The 24,581-nt window shown below is 39.4% G+C and overlaps 1 protein-coding gene across 2 annotated transcripts; it reads right to left on the bottom strand.

Annotated features, from left to right (window-relative positions):
* Nucleotides 1-700: 700 nt before the first annotated feature.
* LOC103760950 (trihelix transcription factor GT-2) lies at nucleotides 701-24,581 on the bottom strand. Of its 2 annotated transcripts, XM_018079547.2 has the most exons (10): nucleotides 24,105-24,581; nucleotides 19,446-19,532; nucleotides 15,849-16,286; nucleotides 14,730-14,819; nucleotides 13,932-14,003; nucleotides 9,961-10,047; nucleotides 4,543-4,614; nucleotides 3,465-3,866; nucleotides 1,988-2,047; nucleotides 701-915 (listed from the first exon to the last, which is right to left on the bottom strand). In XM_018079547.2, exons 1-10 carry the CDS (start codon nucleotides 24,490-24,492, stop codon nucleotides 701-703), a joined length of 1,911 nt encoding a protein of 636 aa, XP_017935036.1. In that variant the 5' UTR covers nucleotides 24,493-24,581. The 2 variants fall into 2 exon arrangements, with proteins under 2 accessions (XP_017935036.1, XP_017935110.1); XM_018079621.2 differs by lacking the exon at nucleotides 19,446-19,532.

Genomic DNA, 24,581 nt, shown 5'->3' with positions numbered 1-24,581 from the left:
TCATTGCTCCCTGCACTGTTTCTATGTTTTCTGTACTTCAGTGGTTACTGGGCAAGGCAGACCCCCTGCCCAGTACAGAACAGGGCCCAGAACCCAAGCTTGCCCCTTCTATATGGGCATCAACTCTGCATACTTTCTTTCTGGCTCACTGAATTCTCCAATTCATTGCTGCACAGCACCAAGCCTTCAGTGGGCAGATGGGGATGTTCCCCCACACCAGCAAAGGCAGGGGGAGAGGCTAGGAGGAGGGTAAATGCTGGCAAAAGACTTAAGAATTGTGTTTTCCCCACCCTGCCTAACTAAAAAGAACAACTAAAAAGAACTTATGGCTTCAACTGTTTGGTTAATTGCAGAGGACTCACTTGTTAGGAGGACCATAGAGATGGTAACTGTAAGTAATGGGATAAAATTTTAACTGTACCTGTTTGATCAATAAAAGTATTATTTTCTTTCAATTAAGCTTGTTAATTGTGGCATGTAGGTGAGCCAAGACATGTAGGCAGACATAGTGTCTTTTATTAGACTGGCATTACTGCTAAAAGCTCATAGCTAAGGATTATGATGGGAACTCATACCTTGTTTTTAGTTTAAGTGACTGAAGGTGGCTATATTAAAGGGGGGAAGCAAGCATGTATTCATGTGGGTAACTTAGACTTATTTCATTTCTTACTACCCAAGAGAATCTATTTGCATGCTAATTTCATAGAAAGTTCATTAAACCAACCTGTTTTATGGCTGATGGATCAGCATAGAGCTGTGTTCTGTTGAGGTCTTGCATTTCTTCCTGCTTACAAAGCCTTTCTAACAGCAACTTTTTGCCTTCTGTTACTGTGTTCGCTCTCTCTGTTAATAGCTTTTGGAAGTGGAGTATGGTGTTTTCAGAGGCACTTTTCTTGAGTGGAACAGTTGACACCTCTGTGGACAAAAGCAAAGTCTGTAGTTAGAGTGCACAAGTCAACTGCTGACACTAAAGTTTAGCACATGCTAAATTTTCCTAGAGCTGTTCTTCTGTTCTGCTCTTTTGGCAGTCTTGCCTGCTGTTGTATAAGGGGTCATTGTATAATGGAGAGTAGGAATGCAGCAGACCTTGTAAAAATCACTTACATGTGAAACTTTCAGTTTTGCCTAGCTACAGCCTTCTCCAAGATGTACTTACATAACAGACAATACATGAAAGTATATTTAATCACACAGAGTTAGTCTGTTAGTACAGTTTGTGATGGTGAACTGAGCAAGCTGTATTCAGAAATGTCATTTTCAGATCATTTGTGTTCATCTGTCTGTAGACAAGACATCATGTTAGTATTAAAAATAGGGGTGAGCCTCCTAAAAACTAAGTTTGTCATCCTCCATTGTTCGACTTTCCCATTATTTAGGGATTGACAATTCTGCAGGAAGAAAAATAAGCTCTGACCTTTCCTATATCAGATTGCATGCTGTGTATTTCTATCCTTCCCATCACCTTTCTCTCTCCATGATTGTGTGCTGTATCTTCTCTTTGGAATAGCTGTCTTAACCTGTTTTCTTGTCTACAACACGTTAGTCATTACATGTTAGACATGATATGTCTAAATGTAATTTCTTCTCTCATTTACAGACACATAGTGTAATATGAGGAAGTCACATCCATGACTCTGATACTGTCCCTTTTTTCCCCCCAAGCAACACAGGTAATTCAGATATCTTGCTTTAAAAATATTTTTATCATTTCTTTGCACATGATTCTTATGAATCAGAGAAGTATTTTGTGATGTTTACCTCATTTATACCAGGGATGAGGACTGAAATAAAGAAATGGGAGTTTTCCTTAGGCCCACATTTTTATCAGAACTCTTCTTTTGCAGATTGTTGTGTGTGAGAGAAGGTTGGTTTGGAGCTTGGTGTTAAGTTCTAGGATTTTCTTTAACTGTTTGAATACTGGAAATGAGAATCTGGCATCCAATTCAACAGCAGTGTATAGATGCTTTTAAAAGTCAGGGGCTCTTACCATCATTACATGTTTTTCTCTTGATACTCAAGGATCCTGTGTTTGCTGTAACATCTCCCACTGAAACACAGAAGAGAAAAATAAGGTGACTAAGTATTTTGCAGAGATTCTCAGGGCACAGTCAGTCACACACCAAAAAGTTTTATCCTGCAAAAGCAAATACAGTGGGACAAGTGACCTGGAGCAATAAGAATATACTAGAAAAGTTAGGTGCTGGCTTGGCACACAAAATCAGAGTGGAGACACATTTATTTGGCAGATGCCTCAAACAGATTAATAACTAAAGCTTCTTTTTTAACATTATTGTTTTACTGTCTGCTGCATCAGCATTCACAGCCCAGATTACACAGTCCTTTTCTAGCATGGTAAAATGTAAACCAGCCAGTTTGGTTCAAATATTCTTGGTGCTGACAAATCCCACTCATGGAGAGCAGAAATGAGCAGTGATATCTTCAGTTTCTGCATTTGGAAGAAAATATGTCTGGAGATTGAGATTGAGTACAAGTGTTAGGCAGGGGAGAAGCAGTGTGTCATCCCATAGCTGTGTGGATGTCATTCCAGCCTCAACTAATACACTACTGTATGGTGCCCTTGGACACCACATTAGGGCTCTGATTCTTGACTGAGGACAGCTGACTTAATAAATTCCTGCTCAAGTTGTTGATCTAGCCTCTGCTGCAGAATGGTTCAAGTCCTTAACTAACATTTGTGGTGTTGCAAATTATCATCTAACATATTGAGAACAATCGGAATTAGTTCTGGTTTACCATAACTCACTGAGCTCTAAGCTGCAGAGGTTCAGTTGCTTCTACAAGAGCATCTCATCTGCCTGGAGCAGGGGCAGGTGCCCCGATGGCTGCAGCAGCTGGCCAGTCATGAGAACCCTTATAGCAGACACAAGATTAGCTGTGTGGTTCCTAGATCACAATACTTTTGATACTAAAATAGAAGCAAACTCTGTTTTGAAAACTGAATCTGCTTTAGGAAAATCAGTATATTTACAAGTGCTCAAATAAACATCACTGTCCTGGATTTTTCTCTCTCTTGACTGTGGTGTGAATTGAATTAATATAGTTTGGGTTTTTGGAGTCCTTGCACTTGGCTTGGTTGCTACAGATTTTTGCAGTTCTAAATGGTACGAGCTTGCAGCTCTCTATCCATCAGACTTTACATGCCTACTATATGACCTCTAGAACCCGCCATGTTTTCTAGCACCATTTCATTGTGTCTCACTTGGGCTTCCAAAAGCAAAGATTCTCCAATAAAATCACTTTTTGTAAATATTCTCACTTCTACATGCCTGTAGAGACCATCTGTGTTCACGAGTATACCCTATGTAACCATGCAGATACAGCTTCCTCAGTTATTTCCCCCCCCCAGTTCTGGCCACGTGTTTTACCCCTACAGCATGGCTCAACAGGCAACCTTAAAACGTTTCACTTTAAACACTTTATCTCATCACTGAAGTTTTTAGTACCTGATAGGACACTTGAACTTTCACATCCCCAGCTTGAGGGACCCAGAGGCTGTCTTCTTAAGATACAGTCAACTTCATCGTAAAATCTCATTTTTCTCCTGGGATTTCCAAGATGCTCATTTTCTTTCTGCAGTGCACGGTATTCGTATTTTAGGTTCTTGTACTTTGTGCGACATTGTTTCCAGTCTCTGTCTATACCACGTTTCATTAACCTTCTGGCAATTTCCTCAAAGATTTCTTTATTTCTTGTGGCGCCTTCAAGCATTTGTTGTATCTTTTCATCTGACCATATGTTTATCAGAGCTCTCACTTCATTATCACTCCAGTGCTTTCCTGCTCCAGTGTCATTAACTGTAATAACTTTAAAGTGATTTTGTGCTTCTTCCAAGTGAATGTGATTGTCTGAAAATATAAACAAAACAACTAGATATAAATGCTATAAATATATGCTAAATATACATATATTAAAGCATAATTGTAACTAATGATTCTTTTAACTTTACAATATTAGTATCCACGGGTGATTACTTTTCTCTTAAATATGCAAAATATGTAGCGAGTGGAATCTCTTATTTCTCCAAGGCATATAAAAGTCAACATTTTGTCAGTGTAATTTTGTTACTGTTGTCAAATTAAAGACAGACGTTATATGTAGGAAAGCAATAGCCCTTAAGCTTTAAAGTAAAAGACTTCAGCATTGATAAGAAAATGGCTTTCCAGTGTGGTTTCAAATTAAAATGGCAAGGCAAAATATCATGCAAACGAAAATGCTACTGGGGATTCAGTAGAAGAAAAAGAAATCTTCAGATGTAAAAATATTCAGAAGTAGGCAGATGCTGCTCATCAGATGAGTACAGACGGCAAAGTTGTACTACAGTATTAATACAAGTTTTGCTCATGACAGGGAACAGAGCTATGAAACTAATTTTTAAGTTTAGTAATAAAGCTAGACTGGAGTCAGAAGTAGAAAAGTAGAATTGTTTACAGTAGAGATTTGGTTGCTCCAGCTTTGGTACTGAAATTACAATGTGAATAATTTCACATTGTAATGCATAAATGCATGGAAATTAATACTCACCTGTTTCGACCATCTGTTTTGCTACTGGCGTACAAGATCTGTCTTCTGAGGTAGTGCTTATAGAATCATCATCTATAGAAACACACAGTTCTAAATAAAATGGACTTAGACAAATAAATTGCTACTATTAGTGTCATCCTCTGTAGGAAATACCTACTTCACTTAAAAATGTCCTAACCCCTTAGTCTGACCTATTAGTTATAGAATTGTAGAATCACAGAATCATAGAATCATTTAGGATGGAGAAGACCTCTGAGATCGAGTCCCACCATTAACCCAGCACTGCCAAGTCCAGCACTAAACCATGTCCCTAAGTGCCCCATCCACATGTCTTTTAAATACCTCCAGGGGTGTTGACTCTACCACTTCCCTGGGCAACCTGTTCCAATGCTTGACCACAGTTTTGGTGAAGAAATTTTTCTTCGTATCCAATGAGGCCATTTCCTCTCATCTTATCACTTACTACTTGGAAGAAGAAACTGACCCCCACCTCACTACAACCTCCCTTCGGGTGGTTGTAGAGAGCAATAAGGAAGCCTCCTGAGCCTCCTTTTCTCCAGGATAAACAACCCCCATTCCCTCAGCCACTCTTCACAAGTCTTGTGCTCCGGACCTTTCACCAGCTCCATTGCTCTTCCCTGGACTTGTTCCAGTGCCTCCTTGTCTTGCTTTCAGTGAGGGGCCCAAAACTGAAAACAGGATTCAAGGTGTGGCCTCACCAGTGCCAAGTACAGGGTGATAATCCCTTCCCTGGTCCTGCTGGCCACACTATTTCTGGTACAAGCCAGGATGCCATTGGCCTCCTTGGCCACTTGGGCACACTGCTGGCTCATGTTCAGCCAGCTGTGGACCAGCACCCCCAGGTCCTTTTCCACTGGGCAGCTTTCCAGCTACTCTTCCCCCAGCCTGTAGTGCTGCAGGAGGTTGTTGTGACCCAAGTTCAGGACCCAGCACTTGGCCTTGATGAACCTCATACCATTGGCCTCAGCCCATCGATCCAGCCTGTCCAGAACCCCCTGCAGAGCCTTCCTGCCTTGCAGCAGATGAACACTCCCACCCAACTTGGAGTAGTCTGCAAACTAACTGAGAATTCACTCAATCCCCTTGTCCAGATCATTGATGAAGATATTAAACAGGGCTGGCCCCAACACTGACCCCAGGGGAACACCACTGGTGACTGGTCACCAGCTGGATGTAACTGCACCACCACTTTCTGGGCCTGGCCATTCAGCCTGTTTTTCACCCAGTGTAGTGTACACCTGTCCAAGCCACAAGCAGATGCTTTCTCCAGGAGAGTGCTGGGAGACAGCATCAAAGGCTTTGCTGAAGTCCAGGTAGACAATATCCACAACCTTTCCCTCATCCACAAAGTGGGTCACCTTGTCATAGAAGGAGACCAGGTTGGTCAAGCAGGACCTGCCTTTGCTAAGTCTGCGCTGGCTGGGCCTCATCCCCTCTTTGTCTTGTACATGCTATGTGATTGCACTTAAGGTGATCTGTTCCATAACCTCTGGCAAGGAGGTCAGGCTGACAGCCCTTCTTGTAGATGGGTATCACATTTGCCAAACTCCAGACAATGTGGACCTCCCTGATTAGCCAGGACTACTTGTAAATAATGGAAAGTGGTTGAGTGAGCTCTTCCACCGGCTCCCCGAGTGTCTTTGGGTGGATCCCATCCTGCCCCAAAGACTTGTGTGTGTCTAAGTGGTGTAGCAAATTGTTGACCATTTCCCTTTGGATTATGGGGGCTTCCTTGTGCTCCCCATCTCTGTCTTCTGGCTCAAGGGGCTGGGTACCCTGAGGACAACTGGTCTTGCTATTAAAGATTGAGGCAAAGAAGATATTAAGTACCTCAGCCCTTTCCTTAAGCTTTGTGAGTATGTTTTCCCCTCCATCCAATAAAGGATGGTGATTCTACTTATCTATCCTTGTGTTGCTGATGTATTTATAGAAACATTTTTGTTGTCTTTTACAGCAGTAACCAGATTAAGTTCTAGTTGGTTTTAGACCTTCTCATTTTCTCCCTGTATAACCTCATGATCTCTTTGTAGTCCTCCTGAGTTACCTGCACATTCTTCCAAAGGCCATAAAGTCTCCTTTTTTTCCTGAGTTCCAGCCAAAGCTCTCTGTTCAGCCAGGCCAGTCTTCTTCCTCACCGGCTTGTCTTTTGGCACATGGAAATGACTTGCTACTGCACCTGAAAGATTTCCTCCTTGGAGGATGTCCAGACCTCCTAGACTCCTTTGCCCCTCAGAATTGCCTACAAAGGGACTCAACCACGTCCGAAACAGGCCAAAATCTGCTCTCCAGAAGTTCAAGGTGGCAGTTCTGCTGACCCCCTTCCTTACTTCATCAAGAACTTAAAACTGTCATTTAGTGCCCAAGAAGCTTCCAACCACCACATCTCCCTGTGGTGGTCCTTCTCTGTTCACAAACACCAGGTCCAGCAGGCACCTGCCCTATTTGGCTCCCTCAGCAGCTATGCCAGGCAGTTGTCTGCCATACACTCCACGAACCAACTAGAGTGTCTCATCTCTGCTGTGTTGTATTTCCAGCAGACATCTGGTAAGTTGAAGTCCTCCCAAAGGATCAGCAATTGTGAGACTTTTCCCAGCTGCTTATAAAGTATTTAATCTGTGTCTGCACCCTGGCTGGGTGGTAATAAACTCCCACCAGGATACCTGTCTTGTTGCCTTTCCCCAATTCTTACCCATAAACACTCAACTCGATCAGCACCATCATTAAGCTCTAGACAGTCAAAACACTCTCTAATTTTCAGGGTACCCTAGAGCTTCTCCTTTCTTGCCTATTCCTTCTGAAGAGTTTTATAGCCATCCATTGCAGCACTCCAGTTTGTGCGAGTCTTCCCACAGTGTTTCCAAGATGGCAACTATGTCATAGTTTTCCTGCTACACATTGACTTCCAGCTCCTCCTGTTGTTGCCAGTGGTGTGTGCATTAGTGTAGGTGCACTTCAGGCTTTTGATCCCACCACCTTTTTAGGGGGAGAAGCGCTGATACCTACATGGCCATTCTCAGGCGCTTCTGTGGTTTCTAACACATCACTAAATCCCTGTGCCTTTGCTGCCACATGGATCTCTATCCCCTGACTACTGAGACAGCAGATCAAAGGACCTCTGTAACACACCATCCCTGGTGTGCTGCCCTCAGGCTTATCTCTAGAGAGTTTGGTTTTATCCCTTTCTACCTTCAAATATATTTTAAAGCTCTTTCAGTGAGCCCTGCTAACTCCTGTGCTAAGATACTTTTCTCCCTTTGAGACAGGTGTCAGCAGGTCTGGTGTCATGTTAAGTGGAACCATGATCAAAAAAATCAACATTTTCCTTGTGACACCAGGCTTGGAGCCAGGTATTGATCTGCTGGCTCTCCCCATTTCTTCCCTCATCATTCCCTGCAACTAGGGGGATAGAAGAGAACACTACTTGTGCTCCTGATCTCTTAACCAGTTGTTCCAAGACCTTGAAGTCTCTCTTGATTTCCTTTAGATTTCTATCTGCAACTTCAGCAATGTCTACCTGAAAAATCATCATTCTTGAAATCATCTATGGATGTCAGAACCCAGCTTTGCTGGTTTTGGGCTCATTTCCTCATGATTGGACTTCTCTGAGGCTGAAAGTTCACTTTTTTGTGGAATTACTTTTAGGTTTGGGAGGAAGAGAAAGACTAGTTCTCATTGTTTTGGTAGGGGATGTCATAGACCAATTATCTTCAATACTGTTTCCAGTAAAGGGTAGAAGTAAATATTTGTTATATGTTTTGAAAAACTGAGTGCTTAGTTTAGGCTCTGTCAGAAATAAGAGATAGTCTGTAAATAAGCAGATTCTTTTGATGTGCTTTCCATAATGGTACTTGCCAATATATGCACAGAGCAGTACCTGGAATTCATATTTACTCTATAACTCGTTTTCTCTTAAATGATTTGGCAAATACTTTTTTTTCATAAGCATGTGCAGGAATAAATTTTATACCTATGGAAAACTTAGAATCAGAAATTATACTCATAAGCATGTCTGTGTGATTTACTTGGGGTACTAGAAAAAAAGTGTGTTTTTTTCCATAAATAAGCACCCTATAACTTTCTATAACTTTCCTTGGGAAAATTCTTGCATCTTCCTTATCACTTTCAGCTATTGGAGATGGGCCAAAATGGAGCTGTAGGTCTGCTCCTAGGCTCTTAATGGCTTTTTTTTTTATTATTTAAACTATTGCCAAAACCCCCCATGGCTTTCATTTATGTGCTCATTCTCTCAACCATACTGTCTCTCTAATCTCTTTCTGTCTTTGGCAATGGCACTTGTGTAGTGCTGACTTGCACAATTACTGTCCTCAGTTGGGTATTATATGACAGGAACAGGGAATTTGTGTGTATAAGGCAGTCAGTTGATCTTCATGACATTTTATTCTTTGCTTCACATTTGTGTGACCTCACTATGTCTCAACTTTCAAGGTCACAGATTAACTTTATCCTCCATGTAACTTGTGTTTCTGTGTGTCATTGTTGTGATGGCACTGCTCTGATGTTGTCCTCAGTGTCATACTCACCACAGTTGTCTTAAATAGTCAAGATCAGCCAATGCAAACAGTTGTAAAGGCTGTGTTGCACTGGATGTCTCAACACCCAAATTCCAGATAACATAGTTGCTGAGAAGGAAGCTTTTCCCTGGTATGCCTGATGCATACAATAGAAATGTTCTTATGGTAGAAACTTTAGGTGTCAAAGGTCAAAGAACTGCTGTTCACAGAATCATTATAATTGATTTTTTTTATTTTTTTCCATTAACTTCTGCATACAAACAGCACTACTGTAGAGTATATTTTGATCCAGGGGGTCAGGTCACTAGATTTCAATGTCATTAATTATTTCCTCTGATGTATTTTTTTTCGTGATCTTCGGTGGTTTCTATGCTCATTTATTCCAGAACATTGATATCCCTGCTGTGTTCTAATGTTAAATTTTAACACTTTAAATAAAACAAATCTCCTGATTACTTGTCATTGAATATATGATTTCTTCATATTGCTGAGGCTCTGACTTCAGTTTTACTTGTGAAGTTTGAAAATACAGACAAGGTATAAAATATTCTGAGTTTCTGAGACAGCTATTTAGCTCTCCAGTTTATCCTCTCTAGGAACTGTGTAAAAAAAACTGTATTTGTGTCACAATCAAATGCAGACTAATCACATCTAGCATAAAAAGAGGCATGTTGTCTGGGAAAATAAGATTTTGTTACAATTATGGGAAAGAGAAATAACAGTTCATACATTGTTGCACTATGAAATCAAGCAAAAACCATATTTTATCATCACCAAGAAGTAGATAAGTATAATTTGCCAGGATAACATATGAACCTTAGAAATCTGCAATTCACAAGATAATCAAGACAAAGTCTTGACCTACCTATGTCAATTGTCTCCTTCTTTATTTGTGTGGCTTCCAGAGCTGCCGGGGTGGAGTTGGCAAAGTCCCCCTCATCCTCAAGGATTTCTGTAAAAAATAATAATTTACAGAGTTCTTATTAACTGAACGGGTCTTGAGTGATGTCTTTAGAATCACCAACTTCAGAATGCCATTCAAGATTTCCTCTCTTAAGACAGTAAAGTTGCCATTTCTCTGCAGAAGTGGGCTTAAGAGCAGAGTGTACCCACTTATTTATTAAAGTACATCCAGAATACCACGTAACAGCTGCATAATATAAGTTTATGGGATAAATGTGCAAACTCTTAAATTATTTAAACCTGGATCAGGATTTGTAGATTGGTTTGCTGATTGTGGTTGAAAGATATATAGTAACTGGCAAACGTGTGGGCAGCAGAACAGGCAAGACAGTGAATTTCATAAGGGGTGCAATGCATACTGAAATTACTGAAAGACTCCGAAGTGACTGATGCCAGAAGTGTCTGAATCAGCTTCAAAAGGGGCAAGGGCCCTGACATTGCATCAGGGTGCTGTGCCTGGACAACTGATCTGCAAGGCTGCCTGCCTGCCTGATGAAGACAATGTCCTAATGCCTGTCTGAGAGCATCCCCACTGCTTCAGCTTTCGAGGAGTTTACATGACATGGGTGACAGAAGTGTCCCTGGGCTCTCCTCCATGGGGAGGAGATCTCCGCTACTCTGCCATTGGCCCACTGCTGTTTAAGGGAGAATTCCACCCCTCAGGCAGGTGGATGATGCAAGCGGTCTAGCTGATCCTCACTTCCAGGTGAGGACACTGCTCTACAGAGATTAAATGGTGAAGGCCACACCACAGATCAATGACAGCAGTTTATGGCTCCCAGCCTGTTCTCGGTCCACTCAAGAATATTACCCCTAAACATTGAGCAATAAAGTTTAATCTAGAGCCATTTTATTAAAAATTACCCCCCCAAATCAATACAGCCTTGTTTGCATCAGATGTTCTTTACTATGTGACCAGCATCATGTGCCTTTTTATTTTAGTTTTTTTTCCTTAGTGAGCCAAGAATGTGGGTAGGGAGCCTGGCTTTTTTTCTAAGGCACCTTTCAGGGTTTTGGGTGGGAGGGCACGAGAAGAGCAAGACTGAGCCAAACAGAACAAGCCATCGACAATTTCTGGCATGGATAAAACACAGTGGCTCCATCTGCATTGTTCAGTGAACCTATAGACAGTTGCCAGCAAATATGCTTAATCTCTACTTTGTGTTTAAAGCATTGCTCTCAAGGCCACCAGAGCAATGCCGTCACAGTCTTTCCTTTTACCCACTGAGACTGATACAAACTCTGTTCTCTTTTGGCACTCTGTCACTACCACTAATTATCCTGTTTTCTGGCTCATGAGGCAAGATTAGTAATTTGTCTCCTAATCCTTACTCTCATGTGTGTGTTATATAATATAAAAGGGAAGTGGGAAACTTCAAAGCTACGGAAACTTTTCAGTGCATGGCTTATGTTTACTCTCCAAGAGTTTGCAAAGTTGCTGCCATCTTTGTCATACAGATCTATGAGTGTGGATACGGAAAACTTGAATGCACAGTTAATTAAGAGTTTGTGTCTGCAGCCCAAATATGCTTAGGCTAAGCCAATCATCAAGAATTTTTGGTTTTGCCCATCTCTGAAACACTACTTCACGCTAGCCCGGGACATATGTATTAAAATATTATCTTTTGGCTTTATAGCTGTATGTTTTAAAATTCCAAGCACACAGCAGGAAGTTTTCAAGCCAACATTAAGTACCTGAGTATGGACTGACTTAAGATCTTAACTTCAAAAAACAGATTTTTAAAAAGCCCTTGCTTAAGAATGTATCTTGGCAATGTCATGACTTATTCCAAATTTGTTCTGAGAGAGACATATAGTAAGTGTGTGGGGCACCAAAAATCCTAAAAAATGATGACAAAAAAAATAATTTGTTTGAAGCTAAATACTTACTCTAGATATTTTTAAGAACATCAGGCTACTGGCATTCCTTAGAAACCTGTTTTTATCTCCATTGTTATTCCCTGGCACTTCAGATTTAATCAGAACAGCTATATGCAGTCTGTGGTCTGTGGGGATTGCTGTGGTGCTCCTGCTCCCCCAGCTGGGCAGTGCTGACAGCGACATGTCAGTAACAGTGACAGACTGTGCAAGGAACTGTAAGGATTTATTTACCTCTGTCTTTTCCTTGTCAGGTGGGTATATGCTGCTTTTTGAGTAACAAATACATGTGGGCAGAGGAGAAAAACAATACCATGACACATGAAATAGCTAGGTGCTTTCCTGAAACTTGTGTATTTGTCTTTTGACTAACACCATCTTAATATTTTCCTTACTCTAGAGTATGGCAAACCTGATTAGGCTGTTTATAAAGATTGGCAGTGGTTACAAAGTTACTGTGTCTCCTAATTCAGATTCACATGTTAGATCTGAGAAGCACATGCGATTCTGACTCAGCGATCGTGAGTCAGCTCGTGTGTCTGCTGTGCATTTACACAACCACGACTGCCAGAAAGCAGATGTCTGCACAGGCTAGCTCCTATGTGTGTAGCCAAGTGCATGTGTAACTCTGGCTGCAGAGTACATTAACTAAATACACTGTTTAGGAAGATCCCCTGATACGAGGTTAACAGAATTTCTAAATTCTTCTTTATGTCAGAATGGTGTTTTTTACAGGTTTTTTTTAAATGCATAAAAACATATAAATTTAATGATTGCATGCCTGATGAGAAACCATTTTCTACAAAAGTTGTGTTAAATATGGAGTAGCTTTTATAAAGTCACATCCTAAATGCTACTGATTGTCAGACATTACTGATATCAAAGAACCAATGTAAGTATCACTGCCTGATTGCCTTTTTCACTATCTATCAGCAAGTAAATTTATGAGTATAGAGGTACATCCAATCTCTTTATTTACCAGTTTCTCACTTCAAAATTATTTGAACTGTCTAGGAAAATCATCTACCACAATGAGAGAACAAAGGGTCTTCATGATATTCTAGACATAAAAGTGTGCATCATTTCTCTGCCTTATGCAATACCTAATTATGTTACCATTAATAACATTAAAGTCGAGATGTCTTTACCACCTGTGATAAAAGTATTTGAGTATGTATTGTTTGGGAATGAGGGAAGGAATTTTGGAAACTGAAACTGTTACTGATGAAGCATAGTTTTGCCCTTTTCCCCCCACAGAAGTTTGAAAAGTAGTCCTTAGAGTGGATAGGCTGAGCCACAGACACTTCTGAAATACTTGCTATTTTAATATTTCCTCACAAAATCAGGACATTTATGATTACCCAAAACAAAATATGCAGTTAAAAAACATATATTTGAGAAGGGAAATGGTAACCAAGGTAAGCTATAGACATCTTAACACCTACTCTTACCCTAAAGGAATGTTAAAGTGTCAAAAATACATACTCAGAATTTTACTAGAAGTGTTCAGTAAACTTCATCTTAAATAACTTCTTTGGAGATTGCAGTCTAGAAAGTTACAATATACAAAATACTGCAGGAAGTTGAAAACTATGTCAGGTGACAGGTAAGGGGCAGTGCTGAATCTGTTATTACAGTGTCTGTAATATGGTCATATATATGTGGTAATTTTACTCGTTGATGGGGAGGAATGGAATTTGATGCATTTTACAAGTAGTCTTAACTGGATCTCACAAAGAGCTGTTTATGATTTTTTTCAAATTTTGTCTCTCTCAAAATGAGGCCCCTATAGGCAATGCACTTTTCATGACAACCTGTTTTTCTCCAGTGAATGCGTCAAGTGCCCATGGTGATCTGGTAAAAGGCCAGTTAGTTTTTTTTTTGGTTAGTAAATTTAAATTCATAAATGTAATTTCTCTTGAATGAAAAAACCAAAAATACTACCATCTGGTATACCTCAAATTACTTCTCATGATCAGTCATGTCTTTACTTACTTGTCATAGCTGTTTCTTTCATTATATGAGGAGCTGCCCGATTCTCTGAAGTAGTGTTTACAGTAACATCACCTGTCAGAAAATTTTTAATTTGATATTAAAATCTTCAAGTTGATGTTAGACCATTTTACATTCTGTAAGACTACTCCTTAATGCCTAATTTAGACCACATTTTGCCTTACACTACTGAAAGAAATCATGAAGTGCTTTATTGTGGGGAGTCAAGTCTGTCAGCCTTCGAGACGTTCATGTGTCTCTAATTGAATGTTAAACTCCTGCTTCCCCTGAAAGTTATGCTTTCAGATGTAAACCATAATGTTTCTTTGTAAAGAGCAGAGTTTATGACCTTCATATTCAGGGCTAGTAGTGAGACTCTTAAATGAAGTTTTCATCCCCTGACATGAGCATTTACACAATTATATTATATACTGATCACATTATATTGTGAAAAAGAATGCTGTAATAGTTCATGCACAGGAGACTGAACAATTGAGAGTACATAGATTAAGTAAAAGTAAATGCACTAGTACGTTGCACTCAGCTTGCTTAAACCAGTAGTCTCTTATTCTTTACATCTTGGGTCATGAGTCTTTGAAATGATTACTTACTATACTGTTTTTATAAAATTCAGCAGCACATAAGCATGTGATGGTTTTCACTATGACACTAGCTCTCGCTTTTAAGTTTTTTAGGTCTGTGCATTTTCTAACCATAATTACAATCTGGGCTTATTTTAGAAATAATTCTTAATTTAATAAATTTAGTTATTTATATAAAATAGAAGACTTTTCAGTTTACCTGAATCAGAAACTTTTTTTATATCTGCAACCTGTAGGTCTTCAGATATATTGCTAACAGAGTCCTCTTCACCTGTGTCTCCAGGCATTTCTGTGTAAATAATGCTAAGTTAATTAGGGCACTGCATTTGTGTACTACATAAGAACAGCTGTGCTGTGTCAAATCAAAAATTCCATTCAACCTCAGAAGCTCTTTATGCCAGCAGGCAAAGTAGGTGCATTAGCAAAATGTCTAGAAATGGCAACTGACAAGTGAATCTTCCCTCAAAATGTTCTCAATAGTTTTCAGACAGAGATTGTCTTTGTATTATATTTTTCTTCTTTCATTACTTTACTAACTTCTAGTCTTATATTTGGCCAACATAATATCAGCCCCTGTGTAGAATCTCTACTGCCTAGTAAAGAGTTTAACATTTAATTCTTTCTTAAACACCAAGCATGTTTCAGGTTGTACATAGCAACAAAAATATTTTAACTCCTAGGTAGAGTGCTCACATCAGTTTACTCTAATTCTGCATTGATCATCCATTACCAAGTTAATTGAAAATAATCACCCAAAACCAAAGGCAAGTTCTGCCAGCATTCTTGGTGCTATTCCTTTCACTGTTTTGACAGTTCTCTCACTAGCTTGGGAGTCTTGCTCCAAAGGCTAATAAAACTGAGATATTTGGGACCCTAAGAGACAGTATAAATGTGGAGTTTTTTTAACCAATGTCTATAAATACAGATTTGTTTGGCTCAATCTCTTAATTTTTCCAGTAACATAGTCTGACCATCTCTCTGATCCATTTCTTTTATCTAAGCTGGAAACAGTTTCTTCTGACATGATTTTGACTGGAATTGTCTCTGTATCACTTTAACTTATCCTATGTCTTCATCTTTTCTTCCTCCTTTTGTCTCTCAGTGCTTTTAAAAAAAGTGCAGGGCAATCACTCAGTGTGGAATAGTACCTTATAATGTAAGACAAAACTACTAGACAAAATAGTAAATTCCCATTCAGTGTTCCCCCCCCAGCAAATCAGTTAATCCTTTTGGTTGCTTCTTTTGAGTTCTTTTAAGGTCTCTCTAGTTCTGGAAAACTAAAAAATTTAAACTATATATGGATGGTTGAAGTACTTACCAATGGAGTCCTTTCCTGATTTTGCTTCTGTCCATTCTGGAGGCCTCTCACTTTCATCATTATCTGATTTGCTCGCTTGTTCCATGGTGCAGTGCCCCAGAATAGCATCCAGTTCATTAAAAAATCTCATACCTTTACTTGTACTCCCTGAGTCTTGGGCACTTTTTACACTCTTGTATTCATGTTTCAGATTTTTATATTTTGTCCTGCACTGCTTCCAGTCCCTGTCAATTCCAAACTTTTGAAGTCTGGCAGCAACCTGCTCAAATATTCTTTTATTTCTCACTGTCCCCTCCAGTTGTTGCTGGATATTTTTGTCTGACCATATGTGTATCAAAGCTCTGACTTCATTAACAGTCCAGTGTTTTCCTCCTTCATTTGCTACTGTTGGAATAAAAGCCAGTGGTTTGGAAGCCTCTACTGCTGATGCTGGATTACCTGCATTATGTGGGGTAGGGGAGAGACACAGATATGGGTTACCTGCATTGGGTGGTTGGGGTGGGGAAAGGATAGAGAATGAGAATGAAGTATACTGTTTCCTCATTACTTGTCTCTCTGGAGAAAGATGGAGCAGAGGTAACATTAAAATCCCTTAAAAACCATTATGAATGGTTATGAATTTGTCAGCATTTTTGTTAATTCTGATATAATTTTTGCCTTCTCTTGATGACCAGTACTCAGATAGCACATGTACATTTAATTAATCCAAGAGGAACATTTCTTTCTTCTGTGCCTTGATACACTAAACTTTTAATGCCTTTGAGAACAACAGATAAGCTGTTCTGGCCTTCAGACGTTAGAGAGAAGACTGCTGATGAGGAGATTGGATGTGCTGCATCAGCACAATAATAAATCAGGCCCCAGTCACTGACACTAGCATCAAGACTTACTTTCTGCATTCATGCCATACTTTTGGTTTTACACAGATGGAGAGATTTAAATTTGGTAAGGATCTGAAGAATCCAATCTTTAACTCGTAACAAAGCACCCTGGTTGCAGGGAGCTGAGGGAGACTTTTGCTTCAGTCGCTCAAGAATATTTGTGTGATAACAAACTCGATTCTCATGGCACAGGACCTCCACCTTTCTCAGAGTAGGTCAATCAAAAATATGTGGGGTTTTTTTGGTAAAAATCAGAGTTTGAATTATCTTTCTCTGCAAAACTAAGATATGTTTTAATTTTCTCCAGTCTTCAATTTTATTTTTTATTATTATGAGGTAAAGGTTGCCACCCATGCAATAACTTAAAACACTGAAATATGATATCTTTCAGGTTTTTAATGTTCCCTTGTTTCTAATTATGAATTTTCTGTAAGACTTCCTTTTGATTATCAGATTAGTTTGGAAAGTGGCTTCCTCATTCATTTTCCAAATCTTTGCAAAAATAATGATTTAAAAAAAAGAGCAAACCAAAAAAATCCCAAAACCAATTCCAGGGCATCATCATGAAAGAGCAAACATGAAAGTGCACTGTAACTGACATTTTTTTGTAGTCATACTGAAGTGATAAATGCCTTTGCCAGTGTCTTATTCTACAAGGGCAAGCCAGATTATGAGGGTTGGATACTTCATAGTCGCAGAGCTTTGTGTGATGGCAGAAGTACCTGACCTTTGTTTCTGCACAGAGCTTCAGTGGATCATACTTGTGCATAATAACCTATCTGGGGACTAACTTGTCCTAGATAGTGCCATTCTTTCCTAGTCTCCATAATTTGTTCTAGTTGTGAATAAACTGTACTAACAGGTATAATTTTTTTTCCCTGATAGTCCTGTGTTAATCAGGACTCTGCAACAGACAGCTCACTGATAAGCAGTTGAGGAGGGTAATTTTCAGGTGACGCATCAATTATGTTTTCTTCATTTTTTCCTGAGGGAGTGAAAGAAAATGCTGATTTACAGGTGAATGAAACCATAGGAATTGCCACAGCTGATAACTGCCAACGTCAGATAGGCCAGAGAGGAAAGGCCTATGGGAGGAAGCTCATTTCCACCTGAGCTCACTTTCAGTTGTGGATATTGGTTCACATGAGTTCTGGTGACTCAATATATTGCTCGTTCATACGCAGAGTAGAAAATGGTGGGTATGTTTGTTCCTCATATACTTTAAAAAGCATCATAACTCTAGATATCCTTCCTACAAGCACCGCTTTGAAACAAAGTTGTTATAGTCAGTGGGAAGATTTTTCTTATGTCTTAAATGTATTTTCGTTCTATTTTGTTTTTAAAGCAAATTGTTAGGATATATATTATTACTTTATCTGAAAGACGCATTTATGCCATATTTAATTTCTTTCTAAGCTTTCTCAAACCTGAGAAATCTGCTGAAATAAAACCAAAATATTAAACAATATAGAGACAAAGGGCTCAACATTTTTCTTTCAGTGATGTCTAAAATAGTGCCTGAAACCTAAAGACTAAAAGAGGTACTAGGGGAAGGAATTTTAGTACTAGTACGTACATGAGATTGAGAGCCCATGCAACTGAAGTTTTGTAGAAAGCAGCTTCCTCAGAACTGAACTTTTCTGCTTGGCAATATGTTGAGCACTGAGAAACACAGGAATATTTACAGACATATTCCTGTAAAATTTAATTCAGATACTTTCTGCAAGAAAAGTTTTGTTTATGTGCATGAAGTTTTTTATGTGTGCATAAATTCCATGTGAGATTCTGGTCTCCTCCTTAATTTCTTTTTATGCCAGGCAAGAGGGGTGCAGTGTGTAATATAAGCACTATAGGCTTAGCCAGGGCCTTGTTTTTTTCCTGAATACAGCACCGTGGAGATACTGTAATGAAAGTTGTTCTAACTGGACTGTAATGTATGCGAAGGCATACAAGGTATATGAAAAATGGAAAAAGCACGTAGGAAATTCAGGACAGTGCTGCTGTTCATCCAGGTAAAGAATCAGCTCATCAGCTGCCTAAATCTGCCTAAAATGTATTTCAGTTTCTCCATTCCCTTCAGCCATCCCTTGACGGGGCTCACACCTAGGATCCTCTTCCTCCTTCTGGCTTGCCAGGTTTGTGCCTTCACTCTGTAATGACTTTCCTGAGCAAAACTACTAGAGTAGTACATTTTCTGAATAAGTTATTCTGTGGTTGGTTGGACTGACCACCCCTTCCATGGAGAGACCACTTTGCAGTTGCATTGGAGACCACTGCAAATCTGGATTGCTCTGCATCATTCTCCTGGCTCAGGCCACTTGCTCATGCTGCTTTAAGCATCCATGCTTTAAGAAGATATACTAAGGAAAAGCCACAAGTTGATATGGGTATCTACACTACTATTTGGCTTACTTTCCAGTAGCATTTAACAAAATTAATGTGGTTAATGCAGTTAATATGATTAAGCTCTAGCATGGGATGTGTTCTGGATGGTAATGGTGGTCATGCAGGTATTACACCAAGTACAGTGGTCAGTGTCTAGTGATGCACGAGGCTGCTGAGTGCTAACACTGGGAAGAAGATGGTGCAAGACTGTGTCTGTATTAAAGCTGTGTTGATCAGAACAGAACGACAGCATACTCAAGCTATCAGAAAGTGCTCTGACAACCCATGCTGCCTTTTGGTTTTTCGGTTTCTCTGCACCATCATACTATACCTAGTTGAACTGGTCTGACATGAGACATAAAGAGTAGTGGATCTCCTGGAGAGTCCTCATCATCTTCTAAAGAAACTGATAGTTCACCTGGGAAGGAAAGAGTTTTTAGGTGAAAAATAGATATGGACTAAATTAGCTTAAATTGGTTTAAGTTAAAATGTCTGTACACAATGAGATGATCTTGATAATCTCTTCACTTGTAGTTAAATTAAATTTAAAATTAATTTTGCCTGTCCCCTTAAGAGGACATGACTTACAGGAGGTAAATTATTTTATATCTTGCATATGAAGCCTGTTTGAAATGCTTTTTAAAATTCTTGTAGAAACTGACTTGATTCTAGTGACTGATATGCTCTTCTGACTCAGTGTTCAGGGTAGATAGCACATTAAACGTATAGTTTGAAAGTAGATAATGTAAACCAAGAGACATAAAGGCAGACATTGCGTATGGATTCAGATAACCACAAATCCATTTATATAATAAAAAAAAAATCATTTTTCTTCAGAGTTTGAAGAAAACAGGAATGTTCTGGAAGGAGTTCTGGAAATATATGAAATTCATTAACAGTATAGAGAGACTGTGAAAGTATATATTGTGACTTGAGAACAGATCTATTTGGAGCTGACAGGATTCAGTCTAGCTTTTTCAAGCATAGCATTTCTACGTGTTTAAAGAGCAACACTATAGCAATTGCTATGTAAGTTTAGAAAGCAGGATATATGTAAGTCAGGTTCTGAACCAGCTTAGTTTTCACAGAGGACAGACTTTTTAGTTGGCCAGTGATAATACGCTGTATTCAGCGTACCATTTTGACAGGAGGTTTGAAATGTTGGTGCACTGTACAGAGAGCTGAGCTACTGCGAGCTCCAGCCAGGCAGGGCACACAGATCAAAGCTGCCTGCTCCAGGGCTCTGCGGTAGTGCGTCACAGGGAACAGTAATGAGGCGTGGTTAGGATGCCACCTTGTATTCCTGACGTAGGTGAAACTGAAAACTGCATTTGAAAACATTATCCTAAATCCTCCTGACTTTCAGCAAGGCTCACAATGACTCATAGATGCAGTGGCCTGATCTTTGACTGCTCCCAGCTGTCCGCTTGGCTTCTCTGGCAGGAGCTGCTGCTCATGCCTCCACCTCCAGCGGCAGGACTGGCGTTTTAGCTGCTTAGGAGCAGCAAAGCAAACTAGGGAAAGAGAAATAAATTCTCTGTTGGAAGCCTGCTGAGTGTGCCATCGGCACTAGCATGAGCAACTTTAATTACACTGTCATACTAAGAGAGGAACAACTTTTTAAGTAAATAAGAACAGTTACCACAAAAAGATATTAGTATCTTTGACAGGGAAAAAATAAAAGCGTTTGAAGAGCAAAAAAGTTACTCAATATGAGTACTGGACACTTATTTTAAAAAAACTATATAAAATACTTGTCAGTGACATGTTTAAAGTCCAGACATGGAAAACCATGTATGAGTGGCACTTTCAAGTCAGCATTTCTGCAGGATCTTTCTGCATGATAATACTGTTATTATGATGCATTTCTGCTCAGACTTGACAATCTTTTTGCATTTGCTGAGGTAAACTGAAGGTCAAGCAAGGTGACCACTGCCTTAGTATTTAAACATAAAGAAAGAAATATAAAAGAGAATAAGAAACATTAATTATTACATGAGGTTTACTTTTTCTGTAGATAATGTACTGATTTATTAATACTTGGTTTAACTTGAAACAATCAAACTGGTTAACAAAATAGGAAGGTCATTCATTTGAATTCTAAGGAACAATACCATTTTTCACAGTGCACCATCACTCTACATGGATTTTCTTGGTTGTTGATTACTGGAATAATACACAAACTACATTTTAAGAGAAGTGAACATGTTTACTTATGCCATTTTTAATGATTATTTAAGCTACAACTCTGCCTCTGAAAACGTGTTTTGTGAGGGCAACACGAACATCTCTGCTTGCACTTCTACATGTGCTTATGTATAAAGTGTCATCTTTTCATGAACAAGCTGTATGTTGCTACCAAGTTTGTCTGAAGACACTCCTCTGAGATTTGATTGAGATTTTCAGTAATAATTTCTTCAACTACACTTTCAAAAGAAAACTGATTTTACCAGATAAGGAAAAAACCAAACCTCAGCGAAACACTATAGAAATACCACTCAGTCCTATTAAAAAAGTAGTCTCTTTTCTTTCCTTTCTTCCTTCCCCTTCTTCGCCCTCCCCAGTAATCTCCCAGTAGCTGAGATAATGCAAAGACGTGCTATGTATCTTTACATTAAGGATGTGTATGAATATTGAGACTGTGGCTAAGCAGAATGGTAAATATATAGTGATTTCTTTAGGAGCCTGCTCAGTTCCTTGTCATGCTTTTTAACAAAACAAGTTATTATTGCAACCAAGTTCTTCAAATAAAATAAGATGTGCAAGGTGAACAAGTATTATTTGTCACAGGTTTTTGTTTGTTGATGGCATTTTGTTCTTGCTACCCAAGTCACAAGCCTAGACATCCTTGAATTCCTCCAGCCATGTCAAAAGGAGATGTCTCTGCCTCTTTCAAAAGAGAGGAAGGACCGTTTTTTCCTCCTCTCCCATTACACTCTGTGATTGAAAGGGAGAAGCCCAGGAGGGGACATGCAGTCCATACTGGGGCAGTGGCAGTGGGCTGCCTTTGCCTGTGCAGGGATTTGCCTTTTCTTCTGAGGGAGCAACACCATCAGATCTGCCCCCACAACAGAACTTGAGAGCATCAGCTGCAGAGCCACCAATGCCATTTTAGCCTTAAAAGTGCCCTTCAAAGGGCAGGGCACTGGGCCCCTACTGGGCCGGGCAGGCAGGTGGAGTGGGGCTGAGTCTCCAGTACAGTGTTAGTTATTTGACCTATATTCTTAAATGAGAAAGTTAGTGATCTCACAGTTCCCTCTGCCCCTTGTTATGGATGTGTGCACACATTCTGCATAATTGCAGGACACATTTCTAGCTTTGTGTGTTTTCTTTGTGGCTGAATTGTAGTTGTTGTGAATATCTTTCCATTTTGATTTTTGCCATTAGTGTTTCAAGTATTACAGTTAGTTGCATTTCATTTTTTTCTATCTGTAAAACTTGTTTGTTGGGTTTTTTTTTTTGGAGGGAGTAACAGAAATGCTTGTGCATTTAAGGGATATATTTAATTATATAATCTTTAAAACCAGACTGTCCTAATGCTTCAAAATGAGGCGTGTCTCACCCAGAGATAATTTTTTTAATATATATTGTACTTTATGATTCACAACTTAACTTTTGCTGATTTAAATTTGCTAGAGGTCTAAGGCAGATAAGAATTAGAATTACCAGGTGCCAACTACAATAAAACACAGAGGATAATCTAATGGCTGATCCTCAGATGAAGGACACTCTCTTAGTTTTGTGTAGTCCTCAAAGTGTAACAGCCTTGTATTAGCCTCAGTTCTGCACGTTTAAAAATAAAAAATGGATTGCAATATGCATTGCAGAGAGCACGTTAAAATATTATAAAATTGCCATTTTAATTTGAAGTGATTTTGACAGATTCGAGGCTTTCTGCTGGTGATGACAAATTAAGGTCAAGCTTTTTGTTCAGGTAAACAATGACAAGAAAAATGGCAATTTCTTTTCCTCAAATCTGTAAAGCATTGTGAAGGGAGACATGAAAGGGTACCAGGACAGGCTAGATGTCCAGCTCCTCTCTATGCCTTTGACAATTTCCCCTGACACTAATGTTTAGTTTTTTGTTTTCTTAAAAAAGATTCACAATCTTAATGTAAATTGCCACATACCGTGGGAACAAACAGCTAAGCTGTTAATTTCTCTTTTTTGTCATCTTATTTTGGTACTTTATCATCAGGACTTATGCTTCAGTGGCATTTAGGATGTGACAAGGAGATTTGAGTGATGTCAAATAGCAGATTGACCCTAATAAAATGTTAAGCAGAGCTTAAATGCGTATGTAGAGAAGGTTGAATAAAACAAGAGATGCAAATAATTTAGCGAAACCCCCTTCAGAATAATTCGTTTGGTCTGCCTCAAAATAGTCTGACAAATATGATTTTTTACGTTCATTGCTAAATCAGAGTTTTTAATGAGACATTATTAAGCATCTGTTTCTCCAATATTTAAGTAAAACTGCTTACAAAATAATTTAATTTACCTGAGTTTTCATACCCAAATATTAAGTTACAGAGAAACAAGAATAAAAATCCTAAATTTCACCTGTATTACAAATAATGATTTTTTTAAACACCACGACAGTTTTAACCTTTTATCTATACATTTACATCTGAACTGTAAAAACCTGCTTCCAAAGTACTGCAAGTGAACGGCAAAGGGAAAGAAAACAGCTCTTTTTACTTCAGCGTTTCAACCCAGTGCACGAGCCTGGACACCAGCGAGTACTCACAGAAGCTGCAATACAGGCAGTTAGCATAATTTTGCCGGAATTACGCTGTATTTACAGACTTCGACACTGGTGGGTGCTAACATTTTATTCCCCTGCGCGAGGAGTGCATCCAGTCACTTCTAACAGCGCTGCCGGGGCTGCGCAGCCTCAGCTCCAGCGCCAGGGAAGTCGGGCTTCGGTTTTGTTCCCTTTGGTTTTTAAGCAAAGAGAGAAAAATAGAAGCAAAAACAGGTTTTTTACCTTGCGCGCTGTCTGTTGTGGGGCTTGTGTTCAGCTGCGTCTCAGTCGCAGAACACCTGCCGTTCTCTTCTGCTGCTAATTGTGTGACAGGCTCATATCGCAATATGGCATCCAGATCATGGAAAAACTTCATGGTTTTAGTGACATCCCCAGAGTTGTGGGCATATTTAACCGTTCTGTATTCATACTTCAGGTTTTTGTACTTTGCACGGCACTGTTTCCAGTCCCTGCACACTCCCAACTCCTGTAACCTTTTAGCAATGTAGATAAATATTCCTTTATTCCTCAGGGTGCCGTGCAGTTGCTTTCTGATATTTTTTTCTGACCAGACGCTTAACAAGGCTTTAACCTCCTCCTCAGTCCAATGCTTCCCGGCTCCACTCTCCATGTTGAAAGTGACCTGGAAATGATTCACTATTTCTAGCCAAGATTTTGTTTCCTAGGAAACCAGACGGCTGGTTGTCAGTAAGCTCCGCC

Source organism: Manacus vitellinus, unplaced genomic scaffold (genome assembly GCF_001715985.3).
Source record: "Manacus vitellinus isolate BGI_N305 unplaced genomic scaffold, ASM171598v3 scaffold_0_pilon, whole genome shotgun sequence".
Taxonomy (NCBI): domain Eukaryota; kingdom Metazoa; phylum Chordata; class Aves; order Passeriformes; family Pipridae; genus Manacus; species Manacus vitellinus.
This window is presented reverse-complemented; position numbering and strand designations above follow the sequence as displayed.